The sequence below is a fragment of the Euprymna scolopes genome, chromosome 33 (assembly GCF_053919585.1).
Source record: "Euprymna scolopes isolate OS-2025 chromosome 33, ASM5391958v1, whole genome shotgun sequence".
Classification (NCBI taxonomy): Eukaryota; Metazoa; Mollusca; class Cephalopoda; order Sepiida; family Sepiolidae; genus Euprymna; species Euprymna scolopes.
Window position 1 is genome coordinate 19,608,236 of NC_136514.1, and position 19,257 is coordinate 19,627,492.

General features: G+C 33.5%; 1 protein-coding gene across 1 annotated transcript in view; it reads left to right on the forward strand.

Moving 5' to 3' along the window:
- Positions 1-19,257, forward strand: part of LOC145258166 (WD repeat-containing protein 37-like) — a gene marked incomplete in the record, with an annotated part of 749,116 nt that overhangs the window by 84,789 nt on the left and 645,070 nt on the right. The window contains 1 exon segment of the mRNA XM_080115977.1: positions 6,985-7,196. Coding sequence (XP_079972103.1) covers positions 7,045-7,196 — 152 coding nt within the window.

Sequence of the window (19,257 nt, forward strand, 5' to 3'; positions counted from 1 at the left end):
TTCCAACTGACTACAATATGGTTGTCTTCAAGTCCAACGTGAACAAGTTCTTGATGAGCCGTTCCACTTAATACATTTTCCGAATTTCTATTACTAACGATTACTATATTGTCCGATTGATTACTGTACACTCCTTTATGCTCAAGTGGCCTCTGGGCCTTGACAAATGGTGATGCTTATGCAAAAAAAAAAACCCAACAAAAAACAGTTCTGTTCTATGAATTGATGTATTATTAATCGGCAGAATAGCTGTCCTGGGACGGGTATTCTTCACGTTCTGTGTATAATCAAGTTAAAAACTAATTCCGCTTGAGTCTAAAAGAATTGCAATTCAATTCTATCCTCTTATTGCGTTAAACTAGTGAGGAGAGGAGAAGGGGGAGTGGAGAAAGGGGTGGGGGTGTAGTTAATGAGCATTTATTTTCTTGAAAAGCAATTCTGCTCTTAATTGAACAGCTTAGCCATTTCTAAAGAATTTATTGGCTGGCCGTAACCAGGGTTTGGTTTCTATTGATCATGCAGAGATTAGAAGATAATGTAATTAAAAACCTCTTTATTTAGAGGGAATGTTGTTACTTATGCTTCGAAATTTCTAATGCTGTAAGAAAGAACCTATTTTAGCATTGCTGAGTGCATGTGTCATTGCGTGCTTAGTTCTGGAGATGGCCTGGTAAAAATGGTAAAGGAGAACTGTTGAAAAGTTTGTCTTGGGCTAAATTTTTAATTTATGTGTTTTGTATATACATTTAGTATCTTTCTCTTGTGTGTGTGTGTGTGTATTTATATATATATAATTATTCTCTCGATCTGGCCTTTCTCTCTTGTTCTCTCTCTCTCTCACCTTTCCCTCTCTGCCTGTCTGCCTGTCCCTCTCTCTCGCCTGTCCCTCTCTCTCGCCTGTCCCTCTCTCTCGCCTGTCCCTCTCTCTCGCCTGTCCCTCTCTCTCGCCTGTCCCTCTCTCTCGCCTGTCCCTCTCTCTCGCCTGTCCCTCTCTCGCCTGTCTCTCTCTCGCCTGTCTCTATCTCGCCTGTCTCTATCTCGCCTGTCTCTCTCTCGCCTGTCTCTATCTCGCCTGTCTCTATCTCGCCTGTCCCTCTCTCTCGCCTGTCTCTATCTCGCCTGTCTCTCCCTCTCTCTCTCTCTCTCTCTCTCTCTCTCTCTCTCTCTCTCTATATATATATATATATATATATATATATATATAATCTATAAAAGTGAACGTGTCTGTCTGTCTGTGTACATTTCCCTACGCAATAACTCCGTCAATTTTTAGTCTATAGACTCGAAATTTGAAATACCGGGTACTGAGATTTGGGAAAATCGATGTGACGGGTGTCAGCCAGAAATTTGGCTGTTAAGGGGTCAAATTTCAACGATTTGACCTTTAAGAACTCTACCAAACTCCTCCAACAATTTTGGGTCTAGACACTTGAAATTTTAGATATAGGTTGCTTGAACCTGGATCTAACTTAATAAAGTGATTTGAGCCCGAAACTATAAATTTTAAGGGGTTATAATAGGGGTCAAAGTTTTAAAAAAATTGACCTCTGCGGTTTCTTCCAATTACTCAGACAATTTCTGGTCTAAATATTTGAAATTTTACATAACGGGTATTCAGAGATAGCGCAAGCTTTTTCATCAGTTTGGGTCGAAAATTTTTAGTTACCAATATATAAATTTATGTATGTATGTCTGTTTGCATGTCTGCCTTAAACTTTCAATAGATGCGACGGATTTTACCAAGATCAGTATCGTTTTAAAGTTTGACCTTTCATACGGCAAATATCGAAAAATTGGCTAAAAACATTAATATCTTCCCCTTCAACTAGGCACTTTTCTCTAGTGGAGGGGGTCACTTTTTTCACCGATATTTTTTAAAGTTATCCTCTCCTTTAGATTGTCTAGCCTTAATTTAAAAAAAAATGTCTCTTCCGGTTTAGCGTGGTCGTAACAGCATAAACGTTAGGTTTTACCCCGTTCTTTTCCTCCTTTGCGGTACGGGTTCGAACCTGCCTTCCTACTACCACTTCTTTTTTTTTTTTTTTTTTGCTCAACATACACATCCAAACACCCGGGCAACGCCGGGCTGAAATGCTAGTACTAAAGAAACTTATTCATATGAACGGTTCATATAAGGGTCACCAGTTCGTTGATCATTCTTAAAAGCTAAGTTCAAAAATGCGCCCATTATATATATATATATGTCATGTCATATGCTACTGGTACCATGTAACCCAGTACTACCTGCCTCATGGTCGGGTCACCGGCGACTAAACTGGTTCCCCCACCAGACTTGTTTGGTGAGGAGGGTGGCTAGTATATATATAATCTCGCCTGTCCCTCTGTCTGTCTGTCTCTCTCCATATATATATCTCGCCTGTCTCTCGCCTTTCCCTCTCTGTCTCGTTCATTCTTTCTTTGTATGTGTGTATACCTATGCGTGTCTCTCCCTGTGGGAGAAATCAAAAATGGCCAAAGAAATTTTAATTAATAGAGCAATAAAAACGTTTTTCTCACCGGATTTACTTTAGTAGTAACGATTCCAATGCAGTGAAAAAAAAAAAAAATCTTTTCCACTTAATGCAACAAATCTGAGAATTTCAACATGGCGGTTTAATTAACCAGATTACTTTCAGGAATATTGTAGTACATTTACATTCAATATGTTGGTGACTTTTTTTTTTTTTTTTTTTTTTACACGTTTTCTTTTGCTCACTTCCGGTTAAATTATGTACTCTATTTTTTTACTTTAATTTCGATGTTTTCACATATTTTATTTCTGATGAGAGGGAACTGTTTCTATCATGTATGACTTTTTTAAGAGCATGTCATTCTTGATTTAAAAATCTCCATCTCTACTATTATATAAAAAAATAAACTTTGAGTTTGTTCCCTATGGATTCCTAAACGACTGGACCGATTTTTTTCAAAATTTTAAAATATACTTATGTGCATGGCAGTGTTCTTAGATAGATTTTGTATTGGCATGTCTTCGATAAGTGAAAAAATCTGATGAAATAAGGAACAGGTGATTTTCACCAAAGTTAACGCCTTCTACAGTCTAACATCATAATTGCCTTTGAGAAGTTTTATTATCACACAAGCGGAAAAGCCTGGCATATAAAATCAGGGGTAGGTTCTTGGATATAACAGAGGCGCATTCAAAATGAATGTTTCTGCTTAGAGCACAATTGAACCATGATGCTTAACTTTTGCATTTTAAGCTTTAATTCAAGTCGTTACATAAAAAATAATTTTATAAAATCAACAATAGGTTCTCTGCAGTGCAATGTAAATTTCAGTGTATTATGGGCAGTATGTGAAGCTTCCTTCCAGGGAACCACGGTGGGTCCACAACTGGAGCAGGTAATTAATTGATTTGATTGAAAAATGGGTGACAATAAAATATGGGCATGTGAAGTATTCGTTGATCCTCATTCAATCTCAGGCAATGTTGGGTCTCCCTGCTAGTATGCATAAAAATCATGTTTGCTGGAACTTTTTTATTTTTTAAAACTGATTTATTTGAAATCTTTGTATTTGTACTCCATTTATTTGTTTCAGGAATATCTAGCCTCTTTTTTCTCTATTGCTAATTGGAAACGATTCATTTAATTAGCTCCAAGCGATTATAATTCTAGAAAAATTTCCTGTATGTACGCTTTTTTTTTCTACTTCAGGCGAAGTTCTCATAAATCAAGGGCATCTTCCTAGTGTTTAACACTTAATCTCTATGATACGTAGATATTCAAATATTCTATTCAAGTTTTCCTTTACATTTCAAACCCTGAGTTAGTAAATAAGTTGAGAACATAATTTCCCTCTCCCCAATTTGACCATATAAATATGTTATAGTATACTTTGTCATATAAACATGTGAAGTCAGCTTGAAAGTCAACACCAAAGTGTACCTGGATGTGCTGAAGAGTGTGGTGATTCCCTGGTGCAATCAGGTGGCTGCTGGCAGACCCTGGGTGTAACAGCATGACTTGGTGTTGGCCCACAAGTCTAAAGAGACCCAGGCTTGACTTCAGAAGGAGTGTTATAACTTTTTGCCCTTCTCTCACTGGCTTCCCCTCCTCCCCTGACTTGAACCCGCTAGACTACTTCGTTTGGTCATATATCGACAACATCACCAACATAACCTCTCACAACACCAAAGCCAGCCTGGTTGCCGCCATCCGCAGAGTATTCTGTACAGAGACACTCGAGGATAGTGTCGAGTAGGCATTCAAGTTCTCTTTAAAGAATATGAAGCTTCTTTTTCTGTTTTTTGTGGAAAAAGCATGCTCCATGATTGAGGCTACATTGAAAAGATGTCAGCCCTACTACATAATCAAGTTACCTGAATTGATTTTTTTCAATAAAAGTGGTCTCATGGTCTTACTAGATTCCAGAACAAGAATTCACTTAGTCTGGTGAAGTATCTAGTTTCGTTCTGTTACTTGAAGTAACATCACTTGAAGGTACACCATTCCTCATAAAAGACAGTGTTTTTTAGACATACTGAGGATATCTTATTTGGGCCACGAATACGAAATGTGATTGTGAATATTTGGTCAGGATTTACTTCTAGGGAAAATTATCCTCATGCCAGGTTGTTCTGACAAACCCTTGTACAGAGAGAGAGAGATGGGGGGGGGGAGAGAGAGAGAGAGACCTTAGACACTCGAGGATAGGGTCTAGTACACATTCAAGTTCTCTTTAAAGAATATCAAGCTTCTTCTTTTTCTGCTAATTGGAAACGATCCGTTTAATTATATCCAAGCGATTACAATTACATAAAATTCATGCTATAAATATATATATAGGTATTTACTATAATAATAATTAAATACCTACAGACAATAGTGTTTCATCCTTTCGGGAATCTTCAGTGCAGGGTGTCATGATTAACACCAGTCGATAGATTCAAATCTGGCGACACAAGTCTTCTCTGGCTTGATTAACAAAGACCGTATCCATTCGGCTACTGTTAACCGGTTGAAATAACATTGAAATTTAAACATTTTATTTTTAAATGTTGTTGTTTTTTTTTTTTTTTTTTTTTTTTTTTTTTTTTTTTTTTTTTTTTACGTTAGAGTGATCTAATCATATGATGACCTATGCATAAGAGCTAGATTAATAGACTTAATTCAACTGAAAGTGTTCAACGATAAGAAACGAGTTTCTTAAAGGGGCTGACATATATTTGTGTAAATGTGTATGTTATATACACACGTATGCATACTAGAACACTCGTCTCAGGACATGTAAAATCAGTTCTGCAAACAGAAGTTTTACACTACTTTTATGATTCTCACAAAGATTAAAATCAAGACAGCATGTAACTAAACCGTATGGCGACTAAATTGGTTCCAACTATAGTAATTATTGCCATAAAGTCAAAATGTTTTTCAAAGAATATGGTTCGCTCAATGCACAAATAGATTTAAAATAAAAATTATTTTTTACATATCGACCATTTTAGGATCATCTATAATATAAATCTCACCTGTCTGTTTAAATGTATGTATGTCTAAAACTTTCAACAGAGGTGACGGATTTTCACAAGATCAGCATCATTCTTGGACGACAAATACCGAAAAATTGGCCAAAAACATTAATTCCGTCACCCTCAGCTTGGCAGTTTTCTACAAGGAGAGGTTTATTTTTTATTTATTTATTTTTTTTTAAGCCATTTTTGCAAATCATCGTATCGATTGAATTGACTTTGCCTAAATTTAATGTTCCGAACTTCTGGTTGCGTCATGGAGTAGTGGTAAGACGCCAGATTTTCTTCCACTTTCCTTTCCGACAAAAATTAGCAAAAATAATGCCTTAAAAAAAAACAAAAAAAAAAAACAGGGGAGAGTTTCAGAGGGAGGTAAATAGTGTGTAACTATTGCCAATTTTACCATGTTTTTTTTAGTATAATTGAATTACTTCCCTTGTTATTATGTCCCAAGAAATATGGCAACGTTTTTTTACAACAAAGATCAATTCCTGTTTTTTAATTAAAATAACATATAATATTTGAGTACTTCTGACATGCCAGTTAAGTAGATACAAGTGGGACCTGGGGAAATTCCATAATGAACTCTTTTCTATGTAATATATTTATGTTGGCATTCTGTGGATGTTCAGTGTAAATGGAGACTCCCTAATATTATTGTACCTATTTACAATGCCTCCCCACAGTTAGACACCAGGGTCGTTTTTTGTAGCTCTTTTGTTAAAACTGCAAAAGTATTTATTTAAGCTAGCAGGGACGTCTTGCAAGCCCAATCGTAAAATATGCTTAAATATATTTAAATTTATGCAGATTTTTTATATATTATTATAGAGTTAATTTTCTATCAATTCTATATATTATAAAGTTCTGATTTCAAAAATAAAAATATATCCATATGACTTTAATGCATCAGCTTGAATCGAAACTAAAACTTATGAGGATATATATATATAAAATAAAAAATACAATTAAATTTACCAAAATAATCTAAGATGGTAAAATTAAAGTATATTATAAATATTAAAGAATATTTATAAAATTATCTCAGCCAGATGTAAAAGCTCGATAAAACCAAATAGGAAATAGAGCTTATAATATTATTATTGGAAACTTTGGTCATGACTAGTTTATTATATTCAAAACATCACATCAAAACACTAGGGTCTTTGGCCTTTTTTTTAACTTTTTTTCTCTGTTCTACAGCATATGTTCTAGCTGGCCTCTTTTTTTTTTTTTTTTTTTTGGTCACCCTGTATACGAGGACTTTAAAGCAATTTTAATAATCAGGACCTTTAAAAAAAGGAAGGATGGCAGAAGTATATAAATAAATATAGATATCTCATAAACGAGGGTTTACTCTGTCAATATTAGTTAATTAAAAAGGAAATTGAAATATAATTTGCAAATTTTTTAAATTCATTAATTTATTTTATTTTTTCTTTGTTTTTTCTTTTTCCCCTTTTACTTATTTTGTTTGCCTTCTTTTTCAGGCGTTTGTTCCTCCTGCCGCTGTCAAATAACAGCAGCAAACTTGTGCAGTGGGCCCGACTATGCCTGTAGAATTGGGAACAAAGCAAATCAAAATAAAGGGAGCTCAGATGAGCTATAGACGACACAGGGGATCGCACAGGGACGGACATTCCATTGCCAACATGAATCGTTATGATGTTGATAGTGATAGCATTTTGCCTCCAGAAATACGGTAAGTAAAAAATACCTATGGTTCTGAATTTTTGAGATAAGGATTAATTATTTGGATTCTTCAGACTACTGTTCTCATCTCTAGTTATTTGCACAGTGTTTAGGTCTATGTAACCTCCAATCTTCTTCAGATGTATCTTGTAATCTCTGGAATCTTTCTGTTGAACTCTGGAATCTGTACGGAATTTCAAATGGGACGCTTCATTCAATCCATGGAGGTAGCATGTTTTGTTCCGTCAGCTATGACCGTGTAGAAGCTCTAAGTAAATTCGCAACTGTTTTTTCTATATTACGTGTATTGATCGGACTATTGTTCGCATTTTTAGCAATGTTTCAGTCAGTTTGGCCTTCAACCATCTTCAGGCATGTTGGTTGTTATTTGGAAAATAAGAGAAACGCCAACCATTTTTTTTTTTTTTTTTTTTTTTTAGAAATTCGAAACTATAACCATAAGATAGACTAACTTAAAGAATATGAAAATATCTATGGAGCCAGCAACTTTTCTCTTTTCTTTTTCCAAACAGCAAACAAACAGGCCTGGACGATCGAAGGACAATCCAACCGAAACGTTACACAAATAACATTCAAGATAAGAACAATAGTCCAATCAATCCAATTAATATAAACAATCAGCCTTCATCTCAAAAATTCAGAACTGTATTTTATTTCTTTTTTTATGGCGAGTGCTCGCATTGAGGATTGAACCTTCACAACTAAATTTCACTAAGTACTCTATCCACTGCATCACACCTGAATAGGGTTGGAGGTTACAGCGACTAAAATGTGCAAATAACACAAGATGAGAACAGTAGAAAATATTTACTAGACAATCGTTTTGTTCATTGTATTTTATATAAACTAGAATGTGTTATCATCTGCCATTGCCAATATTTTGTGCTTCTAGTCATCACAGACTGCCTAGAAAATGAACAGAATTGTTTCCTTTTTTCCCCACTTCTGGTTTCTCTTATAATTGTTCTGTAAATATTGGCTACTGATTGCCAGATATCATCTTGGTTTCTTACAGCCAGAGCTTTTAATTTATCTGCTTTATCTGAAAATTTTTTTACAGCTATCGGTGTAAGATATATACAGGAGAACTCCGGAATACACCATTTTAAACTTCGTAACAAAATACAGTACAGTATATAATCAAATACCATTATAAATAACACCATAAGGCAGGGCAAATATTGTAACCAGGAGTCGGAAAAACATTGTATTCCACATCATAACCAGAAAAAACGTATCGTAGGTCCATTGTATCCCGGGGTTCTACTATATATATATCTATATATATAAGACTGTAATTCTTGGTTTGTTCTAAGTTTATACAACCATATTTCTACATTACCAATTTAATTGAAATTTTCAGAAAATCTATCTGTAAAGTCAATAAATGTTTGCATGTTATTAAAATAATTTTACATTGCGAATTATAAAAATATTAATTAAAATATAAATATTTTTCGAAGTCGTTTCTGCGAGACTGCCCGGTTTTATTTCTGGTAACTTCCGTTTCAACTACTCTCGAATTACAAGATAAGTAAAAAAAAAAACAAAAAAACTTACTCATGCAGAGAGTGATCCGTGCTGAAATAATGTTATTATTTAAAAAGCCATTCTTAACATGGGGAAGGGAGGGTGTTTTGTACCTATTTTGTACTTTAACCTTACAATTGAATAAAAACATATAATAAAACTTAAATTAAACGTGGAAATACGATTTAAAAAATAACGCGGATCACTCTCTGCATTAGTAAAAAAAAAAAAAAGATCCCATATTTTAAAAATTTAAATTCATTTATATACTTACCAATTTTTTAATTTTAAATTCCTTTATTTATGTTAAGGCTTTTCACTCATGAAACATTACGTTTTAATTGTTTAGTTTCTTTCACGGCATTGTTTACATAAAAAAGTTTGTTTTAACTTTTTCTAAACTTTCATTTTTACGACATGCCTCAACGTATTATAAACACCCTAACCTCCCCATGTTAAAAAAAAAAAACACGCCCTTCCATAAACCTCGAAAGACGTTTTAACATGGGGAAGTTAGGGTGTTTATAATATGCTGGGGCGAGTTGTAAAATTAATGAAGTTGCTATCTATTATTTATTGCAAAAATTGCTTGAAATTTATTTATTTGACAAAAAAATAAAAAATTACATTTTGGTACTCCTTGGGCATTGAGCAGAAAAAAAATAATGATCGCTCCCTTAGTCCCCCACCCCACCCCACACGTAACATCTTTTATTTACTGACGTTGCCGTAACTAAACGATTATTTGTCACATTTACAAACACTTATTTATTTATTTATTTTGAAAAAAAAGTTTTACTTTTTATGAATATTAAAAGAAAAATGGGTACTCATGCAGAGAGTGATCTGTGCTGAAATAATAACGTTATTATTTAAAAAGCCATTCTTAACATGGGGAGGGTGTTTTGTACCTATTCTGTACTTTAACCTTGCAATTGAATAAAAAAAACAAAACATCATAAAACTTTAATTAAACTTGAAAATACGATTTAAAAAATAGCGCAGATCACTCTCTGCATTAGCACCGAAAAATGTTGCTAAACATTTATTAATAATTTCTCACTTTTACAAACATTTGATTTTAAATTTCTTTTTAAATGACGACTTTTATCAACCTTTTTTTTTTAATAGTATTTGCGGATGAGTATGTTGACAACAAATATCAGTTAAATTTTGTAAATATCCCCCCCCCCAATGGTGTTTATTCTGAAATCCGTTAACATGGAGAGGTTGAGGGTGTTTATTCTGAAAGCCGTTCTTAACATTTGTGGAAGTGGACCTAATGTAAAAATAAATAAATAAATAAATTAAAAAAAAAAAAACTAAATCATTTACTGATAACTTCTCACTTTTACAAATATTTTTTAATTTACATGCGTGGATGAACAAATTGTTGAATAGTGCAAAAACAAAACGTTTTTGTAATAAACTTTGGGATAATTTTTTGGGTAAATATTTACATTTAGGTCCACCTCCACAATTTTCTTTTTTAAATGACGACTTTTATTGATAAATAAATTTACTTCTCTGCAACTTTTATTGATAAATAAATCTACTTTTCTGCAACGCGCACTGAACCCCTCCTTTTTTTTTTTTTTTTTTTTATTAGTATTTTCGGGTGGGTATGCTGACAACAAATATCAGTTGAATTTTGCAAATAGTTCCCCCGCTCCAAAAGTGGTGTTTATTCCGGAAGCTGTTCTTAAGTTTTTTAAATGATTAAAATAATTTCTCACTTTTACATTTTTACATGCGCACATAAGCAACTATTTTTTTATTAACTTTTTTTTATTTAAAAATTAGTAAATTTCAATGAATAGAATAAATCATTTATCATTAATATATGTTTTAGGTTTTATGTTGAATGAAACTTTTTTTTTTTTTTTTTTTCATTACAACAATAATGGACCAATTTAAATCTTCCGGCATGTTTTTAAGGGTTACGAAATTATTAATAAATCGTTTAGTTACTAAGCCAACGTCAGTAAATAAAAAAAATGTTACGTGCGCATTCATTAGCCTTGACTAGGGGGAGGGCTAAGGGAGCGACCATTAAATAATTATGCTGGTCGCCATGGAACTCAACGCCCAAGGAGTACATAAAGTGGCACTTATGCACTTATGTTATCATGCTATTTTTAAAAATAGTATTTTCATGTTAAATTCAAATTTTACAATATCTTTTTCTTTTATTAATTTGTTAAGTGAAAGTACAGATAACCCGGTCGGTTTCTAATGTGTGGAAAATCTAGCCCCCCCCCCCAAAAAAAAAGGGGTACTCTGGATAGTAACAAAAAATTAAAATTGCCTCAGTCTCGAAAGATTTCTTCTCTACTGAACGAGGAAAAAAAACCTGTTTCTCTTCCCCTCTCTCTTCCTCTCTTAATATCTCTCTCTATCCATCTCTCCCTTTCCCTCTCTCAATCTATCTTTCTCTCTATATCACCCTCTCCATCTCTCTTTGAGCCCCTTTCTCTCTCTAACTCCCTCTATCTCTCTCCTTTCCTCTGTCTCATCCCTCTGTTTCTAACTCTCCCCCTCTCTCTGTTTATCTATCAATCCCTTTATCTCTCTATCTCCTCTTTTTCTTTTTTCCTCTCACTTTCTCTTTTCCTCTCACTTTCTCTTTTCCTCTCACTTTCTCTTTTCTATCTATATATCTTCCTCTCTATCTGTCCATCTCTAATCCCTCATCCTATTTTAGTCTCCTAAATTAATTACAGTGAATAAGGCATTGTCAAAACATGGATAAATCCTATTTTAGTCACCTAATTTACTGACTGAGAATAGAAGTTATTTGGAAATTACTGCTACCTTGAACAGCACCAGAAGTAACTGATAAAACCTTTCTAATTAAATTGATTTTGGCAGTCATTTGGTAACAAAATGATATAGCCTTAGCCCTTGCTGCATGAGGAATACCTGCGACCTTGCTGCCAAGTAGAAGAATTATTTATTCTACTTTAAAACATTCAATTTTTCAAAAATCTCATGTTCGACATCTCCAAAACATCCAATATGGGGAAAAATATTGCAGAAATGCAAACTTATTGTTTAGGATGAATGCACAATGGTATGCAAAAAATCACTTGAGGCTCTTAGTCGATCCTTGCAAGATTTGCGTGGCAATGTCAGACCATTTGGGAATGCAGTAATATTGCTTGCAGGAGATTTCAGACAAATGTTACTTGTTATTCTTCAATCAACACCAGCAGATGAAATAAATGCTTGCCTTAAATACTCTACTTTTTTGTTCCATGTGAAGACATTAAACTTAACTCAAAATATGCATGTCCAGTTGCAGACTGTTCGATCCGCACAAAAATTTTTGCATCACTTGTGGGAAATTGGGTACAAAAAAGTGCCAGCTGATCAGAATTAAAGGCAAAATTCGTTGACTTATAACTTCTGTAATTTTATTTCATCAAAAGAAGTTAGTTTAATAGGTTTTTGCAGATATTCAAATTATAAGAATTCCACTTGACTGAGTGAATGAGCTATTCTTGCAGGCCAATACAAAGACGCCCATGAACTTAACGCAATTATTCAATGTAAAATTCCAAGTGAGGTAGTCAAATGCAAATCCATCGACACTGTTGTGAAAGCAGATAAAGTGGTTAATTATCCAACAGTTATATTTGCCAGGGATGCCACCGCATGTATTGCAACTGAAATTTGGCATACTAATTATCATGTTGTGAAATATAAACCAATCCAAGCTTTGCAATGGCACATAGCTTGCAGTAAAAAAAATTAACAAACAATATCATAGAAACAACAATCTTAACAGGACCTTTCACAGATGAATATATCTTCATTCCATGCATTCCTATGATTCCACCGGATATATCATTACACTTTAGGAAATTGCACTTTCCAATTTTATTGTCATTTGCAATAACCATCAACAAAGCACAGGGAGCAATCTTTACAATTGTGGGTCTTACAGTTACACACTGAGTGTTTTTTCACATGGACAATTTATGTTACGTAACTAAACCAGAAAATCTCTATATCAGCTAAGAAAATGGAACAACAAAAACTGTGTACTCATGCAAAATGGAAAATTAAACCTATAAGAAACATGCTTTTTCTCATTTTGGAACTTTTTCCATTGCGCCAATTTGAGCCACAGCAACGCGTGGCAGGGTACAGCTAGTATATATATATATATCTCGAGCGACAATTTTATTGTTCTACCTTGTGTGTGTGTGTGTGTGTATACACACACACATACACACATGCGAAATTCGTTGACTTATAACTTCTGTAATTTCTGTAATTTTATTTCATCAAAAGAAGTTAGTTTAATAGGTTTTTGCAGATATTCAAATTATAAGAATTCCACTTGACTGAGCGAATGAGCTATTCTTGCAGGCCAATACAAAGACGCCCATGAACTTAACGCAATTATTCAATGTAAAATTCTAAGTGAGGTAGTCAAATGCAAATCCATCGACACTGTTGTGAAAGCAGATAAAGTGCTTAATTATCCAACAGCTATATTTGCCAGGGATGCCACCGCATGTATTGCAACTGAAATTTGGCATACTAATTATCATGTTGTGAAATATAAACCAATCCAAGCTTTGCAATGGCACATAGCTTGCAGTAAAAAAAATTAACAATATCATAGAAACAACAATCTTAACAGGACCTTTCACAGATGAATATATCTTCATTCCATGCATTCCTATGATTCCACCGGATACATCATTACACTTTAGGAAATTGCACTTTCCAATTTTATTGTCATTTGCAATAACCATCAACAAAGCACAGGGAACAATCTTTACAATTGTGGGTCTTACAGTTACACACTGACTGTTTTTTCGCATGGACAATTTATGTTACGTAACTAAACCAGAAAATCTCTATATCAGCTAAGAAAATGGAACAACAAAAACTGTGTACCCATGCAAAATGGAACAACAAAAACTGTGTACCCATGCAAAACCTATAAGAAACATGCTTTTTCTCATTTTGGAACTTTTTCCATTGCGCCAATTTGAGCCACAGCAACGTGTGGCAGGGTACAGCTAGTATATATATATATCTCGAGCGACAATTTTATTGTTCTACCTTGTGTGTGTGTGTGTGTGTACACACACACACACACACACACACACTAGGTAGAGCAATAAAATTGTTGCTCTAGAAAAGATGACTTGATTCTATTTCCGTTTGATGAAAAACTGTTTTCTTTTTTTGTTGCAGACCATCTACTACTTGGTCAGTTGTGTACAAATCCTAAAAGTGATAGAAGTCATCTATCATGTCTGAAAGTGACACAATGTTCAACCAGCTAGATCAGAGATGCTTAATTGATGGTTGAATATGGTTAAATTTGCACTGATTGTTGCATTTTATACTAATCCCTATTATTCCTATTAATCTCTGACTGTGCATCGAATGTATATCATAATACTTAGTTTGTTGCTGGTCTGCTTTCCAGCTGACTACAATATTATTGTCTTCACATTCAAGGTAAACAAGTTTTTAATCAACTGTCCTTGTAAATAATGTAATTATTCCAAATTACCACTATAAATAATTATTATGCAATTGTCCTAATGACTACAATGCATACATTAACCCTTATCCTCGAGTGGCCTCTGGGCCTTGATATGTATCAATCTTTTGTAACAAACAAAAACAAAAAAAAAACCCAAAAAAACAAACTTATAACAAATGCCCATACAAAATTTCACCAGTAGTTTTCAAGAAAAAGTGGAACGGACAAAAAATCTACGAGAAATAGAATGTACACGATATGCTAAGACAATTTCATGTTCCTATGTGCATTATGTTTATACACTCCCGTCTCCCCTTCATTTTTTTTTTTTTTTTTTTTAAAGGGATCACCAGATTGTTGAAGTGTAAATGCAAAGAAAAGTTGATTTTAAAATTTTCATCCAGCATGAAACACTAGCTAAAATGCGTTTTCATTGGACTTCAGCTAAGATCAAAGTGTAGTTTCTGTTCTGTGTAAAGATAATACAATATCGTTGGGTTTGTGTTAATGCCAGATGTTCATAGAATGCAAATATGTCAAACTTCTATGAGTGTTTTAGAAATAAGTCTCTCATGAAGATATTCTGAAATGGCATTAGCTAGAATTCTTAGATAAGTTGGTTTCATTTTACACAAAGGTATATCGTGAGGTCTGCGTGCATGCCAGGTGTCCATAGTGGAGATATTTTTAAGCGCGTCTGTAATATATATAGCAAAATGAAGTTTAAAATGGTAACATTTTCATGGGTTTCACTAATATATTTTTTAATGTACAGAATCTAAAGAATTTAATTAAAAATATTATGCTAAAAGTTTGAACCTGTTCGTCACCGTCTCAAATATTAACATCATGATGTTATTTCTAGCAAACTTAATGACTAAGGCTGGAATGCTATGTTTTGGTTTCGATTCTAGCTTATGGCACCCAAGTCATATATATATAATCTAATTTATATATGAATATTTAAATGGGCTTTTCTGTAACTACAACTAAGGTAAATATTTCTCGCATATTTTTCCCATTAGGGACCCCCCCCCTCTTTTTTCTTTCTATTCAAAAAATGCTACATTGTCAAAAGTGTGTTTATTCATAAAGTCTGAAGAAATGCTGGTTTTCGAAAATTTTCAAATGATATAATGCTTGAAATTGTCGAACTGGACATTGAAACAATTGTAACATAAAATGAAATACACTTTTCGTTGCCATCAACACCTTGTCTTGAAGTCTTGATTTTGCACACACAGTATATTAATGCTCAATTATGAAATGTGATAATTTTGTAGCTTAATCCTTAAGTCAACCTTTTTTGGCTTAAAACTTATTGGTATATGGAAATTTACTGAATTACACAAACTCAGTATATTACATATAAGTTTCTCTCTCTCTCTCTCATATATATATATATATATATATATATATTTTAATTTTTTTTTTTTTAACTTTTGAAATCACTACTATATATTGGGTACAATATAATAATCGATTGGTTCTATAATAATAAATGTGAAATTCGCATGAATTAAAATAAATTTAAGCATATTTTATGACTGGGTTACGTCAGTGGGGGGGTGCACTTCTATATATTGGGTACAATATAATAATGAGTAGAGGATTGGCTTTATAATAATATGAAATCTGCATAAATTAAAAAATATTGTTCAAGCGTATTTTGCGAATGGGCAACACCAGGCGGCCTTCTAGTTAAAAATAAAATTGTAGCATGATGAAAGACTCTGACATAGTTTTTAATTGCTTAATTAGATTTAATTAAACCTAGAATAATTGATTGAAAGAGGTGTGTGGGGGGGGGAGGATGTGGTGTATGAAAATGTTTCAAAATATGTTCCTTTAAACTTTGGTAGTGGTTGCGAGTTGAAACTCTATTTGAAATGTCTCGGGTTCAGTGAGTACATCAGTGCATCGCCGCTATGGTTTGATGCAACTGATGTTGACTCAGTTGACAGTTTCGTCAGTGAATACGGTCAAACTTCCAGAGGTTCAGTTTTGCTTGGGTATGGGAGTTGTGGGGTGGTGGTGATTTTGAGTGACAGTTTCTTTTTCTCTCTGTATAGAAGAAATCAATTTTTGCAGTTGTCGGCAGGCCAAAGGATTCCAGGATGATAAACTGATATAGTAAGAATCTATACTATTATATAATAGGCACTTTGTGTGTGTGTGTCTGAGAGAGTTCATTTCTTATAGGTCCCGAAACGGCTGAGCCTATCTTTTGCAAATTTCACACAAAGCTATTTTATATGTCTGGCAGTGTTCTTAGATATGTTTTGTACAGAAATTCACCCAAAAAGTATCGAAAATTGAAAAAATCTGATTTTAAAAATAGTCTTTTCTCTTTTATAGATAAAAAAATAATTATTTTTACATGGGATTATTTTATGTTACACCAGCCAAAGGAAATAATGAAATCTCAGCAAATCATTTCTTAATAAAACCCAGATTTCTTGTCATCTGGAGATATAGCTGAGTGGTAAAGCATTTGGCTACAGATCAAAAGACCTCTGTTCAAGCCCGGGTTTACCTCACCGTTTTATTTAAATTTTTTCTTAATGAGTTCAATTTATGATAAAAAAAAGTTACCATTTAAAAGCATCGCAAATCATTTGTTCATTTGCACATTTTAAAACTAAACATTAATCAGAAATTACTTTTCCAGGGCATTCATCGTCAAGCCCAAATATCAGCTGTGTAAACAAATGCAGACTGAATTTGATGAATGATATTATTATTTATTTATTTTTTGCGAATTAGTCCACTGGGCAAATTATTCCTCGTAATATATAATATTCAATAGAGTATTGATTCTATAATAATACATACGCAATCTGTATAAATTAAAATATCATGTTTAAGCATATTGTACAACCGGGCAACGCTGGGCGGCCAGCTAGTAAAGTATATTTCTTTAAAAAAATAAAATGTTTTATTAATTCTGCTAATTTAGCAGTTTTACATGGATTAAAGACAACACTTTCTCTCTGACAAAAAAAACAAAAAAAAACGGAATGCTGACACATACACAAAAGGAAGGTGACAGTGGCTAAGTGGGGTTTTTTTTTTTTTTTTTACATAGGCATCACCACTTACCAAGGCCCAGAGACCACTCGAGGATAAGGGTTAAGAGTGTATAGTAGTCAATTGGACAAAATAATAATCGTTAGTAATGTAAATTCGGTAAATTTGTTAAGTGGAACAGCTCATCAAGAACTTGTTTGCGTTGGACTTGAAGACAACCATATTGTAGTCAGCTGGAAAGCAGGAAAATGGAAGACAATTCTATAGGCGTGCAGTTCTAAGGAAGAAGCTTTGTTCATGGAATCTATGTTTAGGTTTAGGCACAGATAAAGAGTGGGGGAAATTGTTGATAGTGGTTTTAGCTAGACGAGTGTTTCTCGTGAAAGGCATAGTAAGTTTTATAAATTAGATTAAGCAATTTTCACAACGTATAACTAAAACTCCAGATTTTGAACAAGTGGAAAATTTTTACAACTGTTATGTCATCTTTATTAAATGTACAATTAATTAAATACATAAATATTATAAATAATAAATAAAAAGAGGCTTGCCTTTTTTCTGTTGTTCTTGGCCTTCGGACCGGGATCAAAGTGTAGTATCTGTTCTGCAGATGCTGCACTTTAGATAATTTGTACTAGTCAATGGAGGCGAAACCATCTATACTGGGACAATTATTATTTTTGGTAACCAGAGTGCCCCCTTTTTGCCTACTTTTAGGGGAGCTGGTTTTTACTCCACATTAAAAACGGCCTTATGCCTAATTTGCTTTGGTGGGGGAAGCAAATGAATACAATAAATATTGTTTATAAATAAACAATTATTCGAGAAAACATACTCTAAAACAAAATCCAATTACATCTTAAAAAAGAAATTTCAAAATGACATGGTAGTACAACTTTCACTGTTCATATAAGGTTCAATTAAACAGCTAACACACTCCACCTTCATAACATGATCCATAGCATAGTAGAAGAGACAGTTTGATTTCTTTTTTTTCTTTTTAATAGTAAATCAATAAAAGTAAACTGATTTGAACCATTTAAAAACTGACAGAAACACAATTTGATAATAGGGCAAAAATTTATTTCCCTCAAGTTTTCAAATAGATATTTTTGTTAAAAGGCAACTTATAATCTTATAAGTCCATCATATTGATGATACACACAAACACACACACACATATATATATATATGTGTGTGTGTACATTTGTTTGTAAACAAACTAGTAGTTTGAGCACTGTGAAGCAATGGGCAAGTGCTTCTTTAATAGGCACTTGATGAGGGACATTTGCAGGCGCCGATTCGTAGCCTTGTGGGTAGAGCTGCCGACTCAACTCGATGGTTGTAGATTTGATCCGCTGCTGGGAGAGGTGCTTGTCTAGCCACACTAATGAGCTGTGATACAACGAAACAGTACTGTATGTGGATGACACACATATATATATATATATATATATATATATATATATATATATATCCGAATAATGAGATGATTTAGATCACAAATTAATGAATCTTCTGGTTTCAAGTCTTACAAAATATTTTTAGGAGGTCATATTTCTATACAAGACAATCCCAGCCAATTAAAATTGCTCAATATACAAGATGGAGCAAATTAAAATTTACAGTTTATGTATTTAAAGTTCATTCAGAAAAATATGATTTTCCAAACAAATTAAGGAAATTACTGTAAGTGTTGTATTCTTTGTTCAAACAATTTGTTTTGAAAATTATTTTTCTGAATAAGTTAAATATAAAAATTTAGTTTTGTGTGTGTGTGTGTGTGTGTATATATATACTTCATGGACCATCCTGTTCCACATGCCCCTCTGGAGAGCAGCATCCTTCCAGCTGATGAGGCTGAAGTGACAGTCTCAGGTGGGTCTTTGTTGTCCTTATATCTCTTTTTCTGTCCTCCTTGGGATCGCTTTCCCTCTTTAGCTGACCATAGAGCATTTGCTTTCAAAGGTTGTTT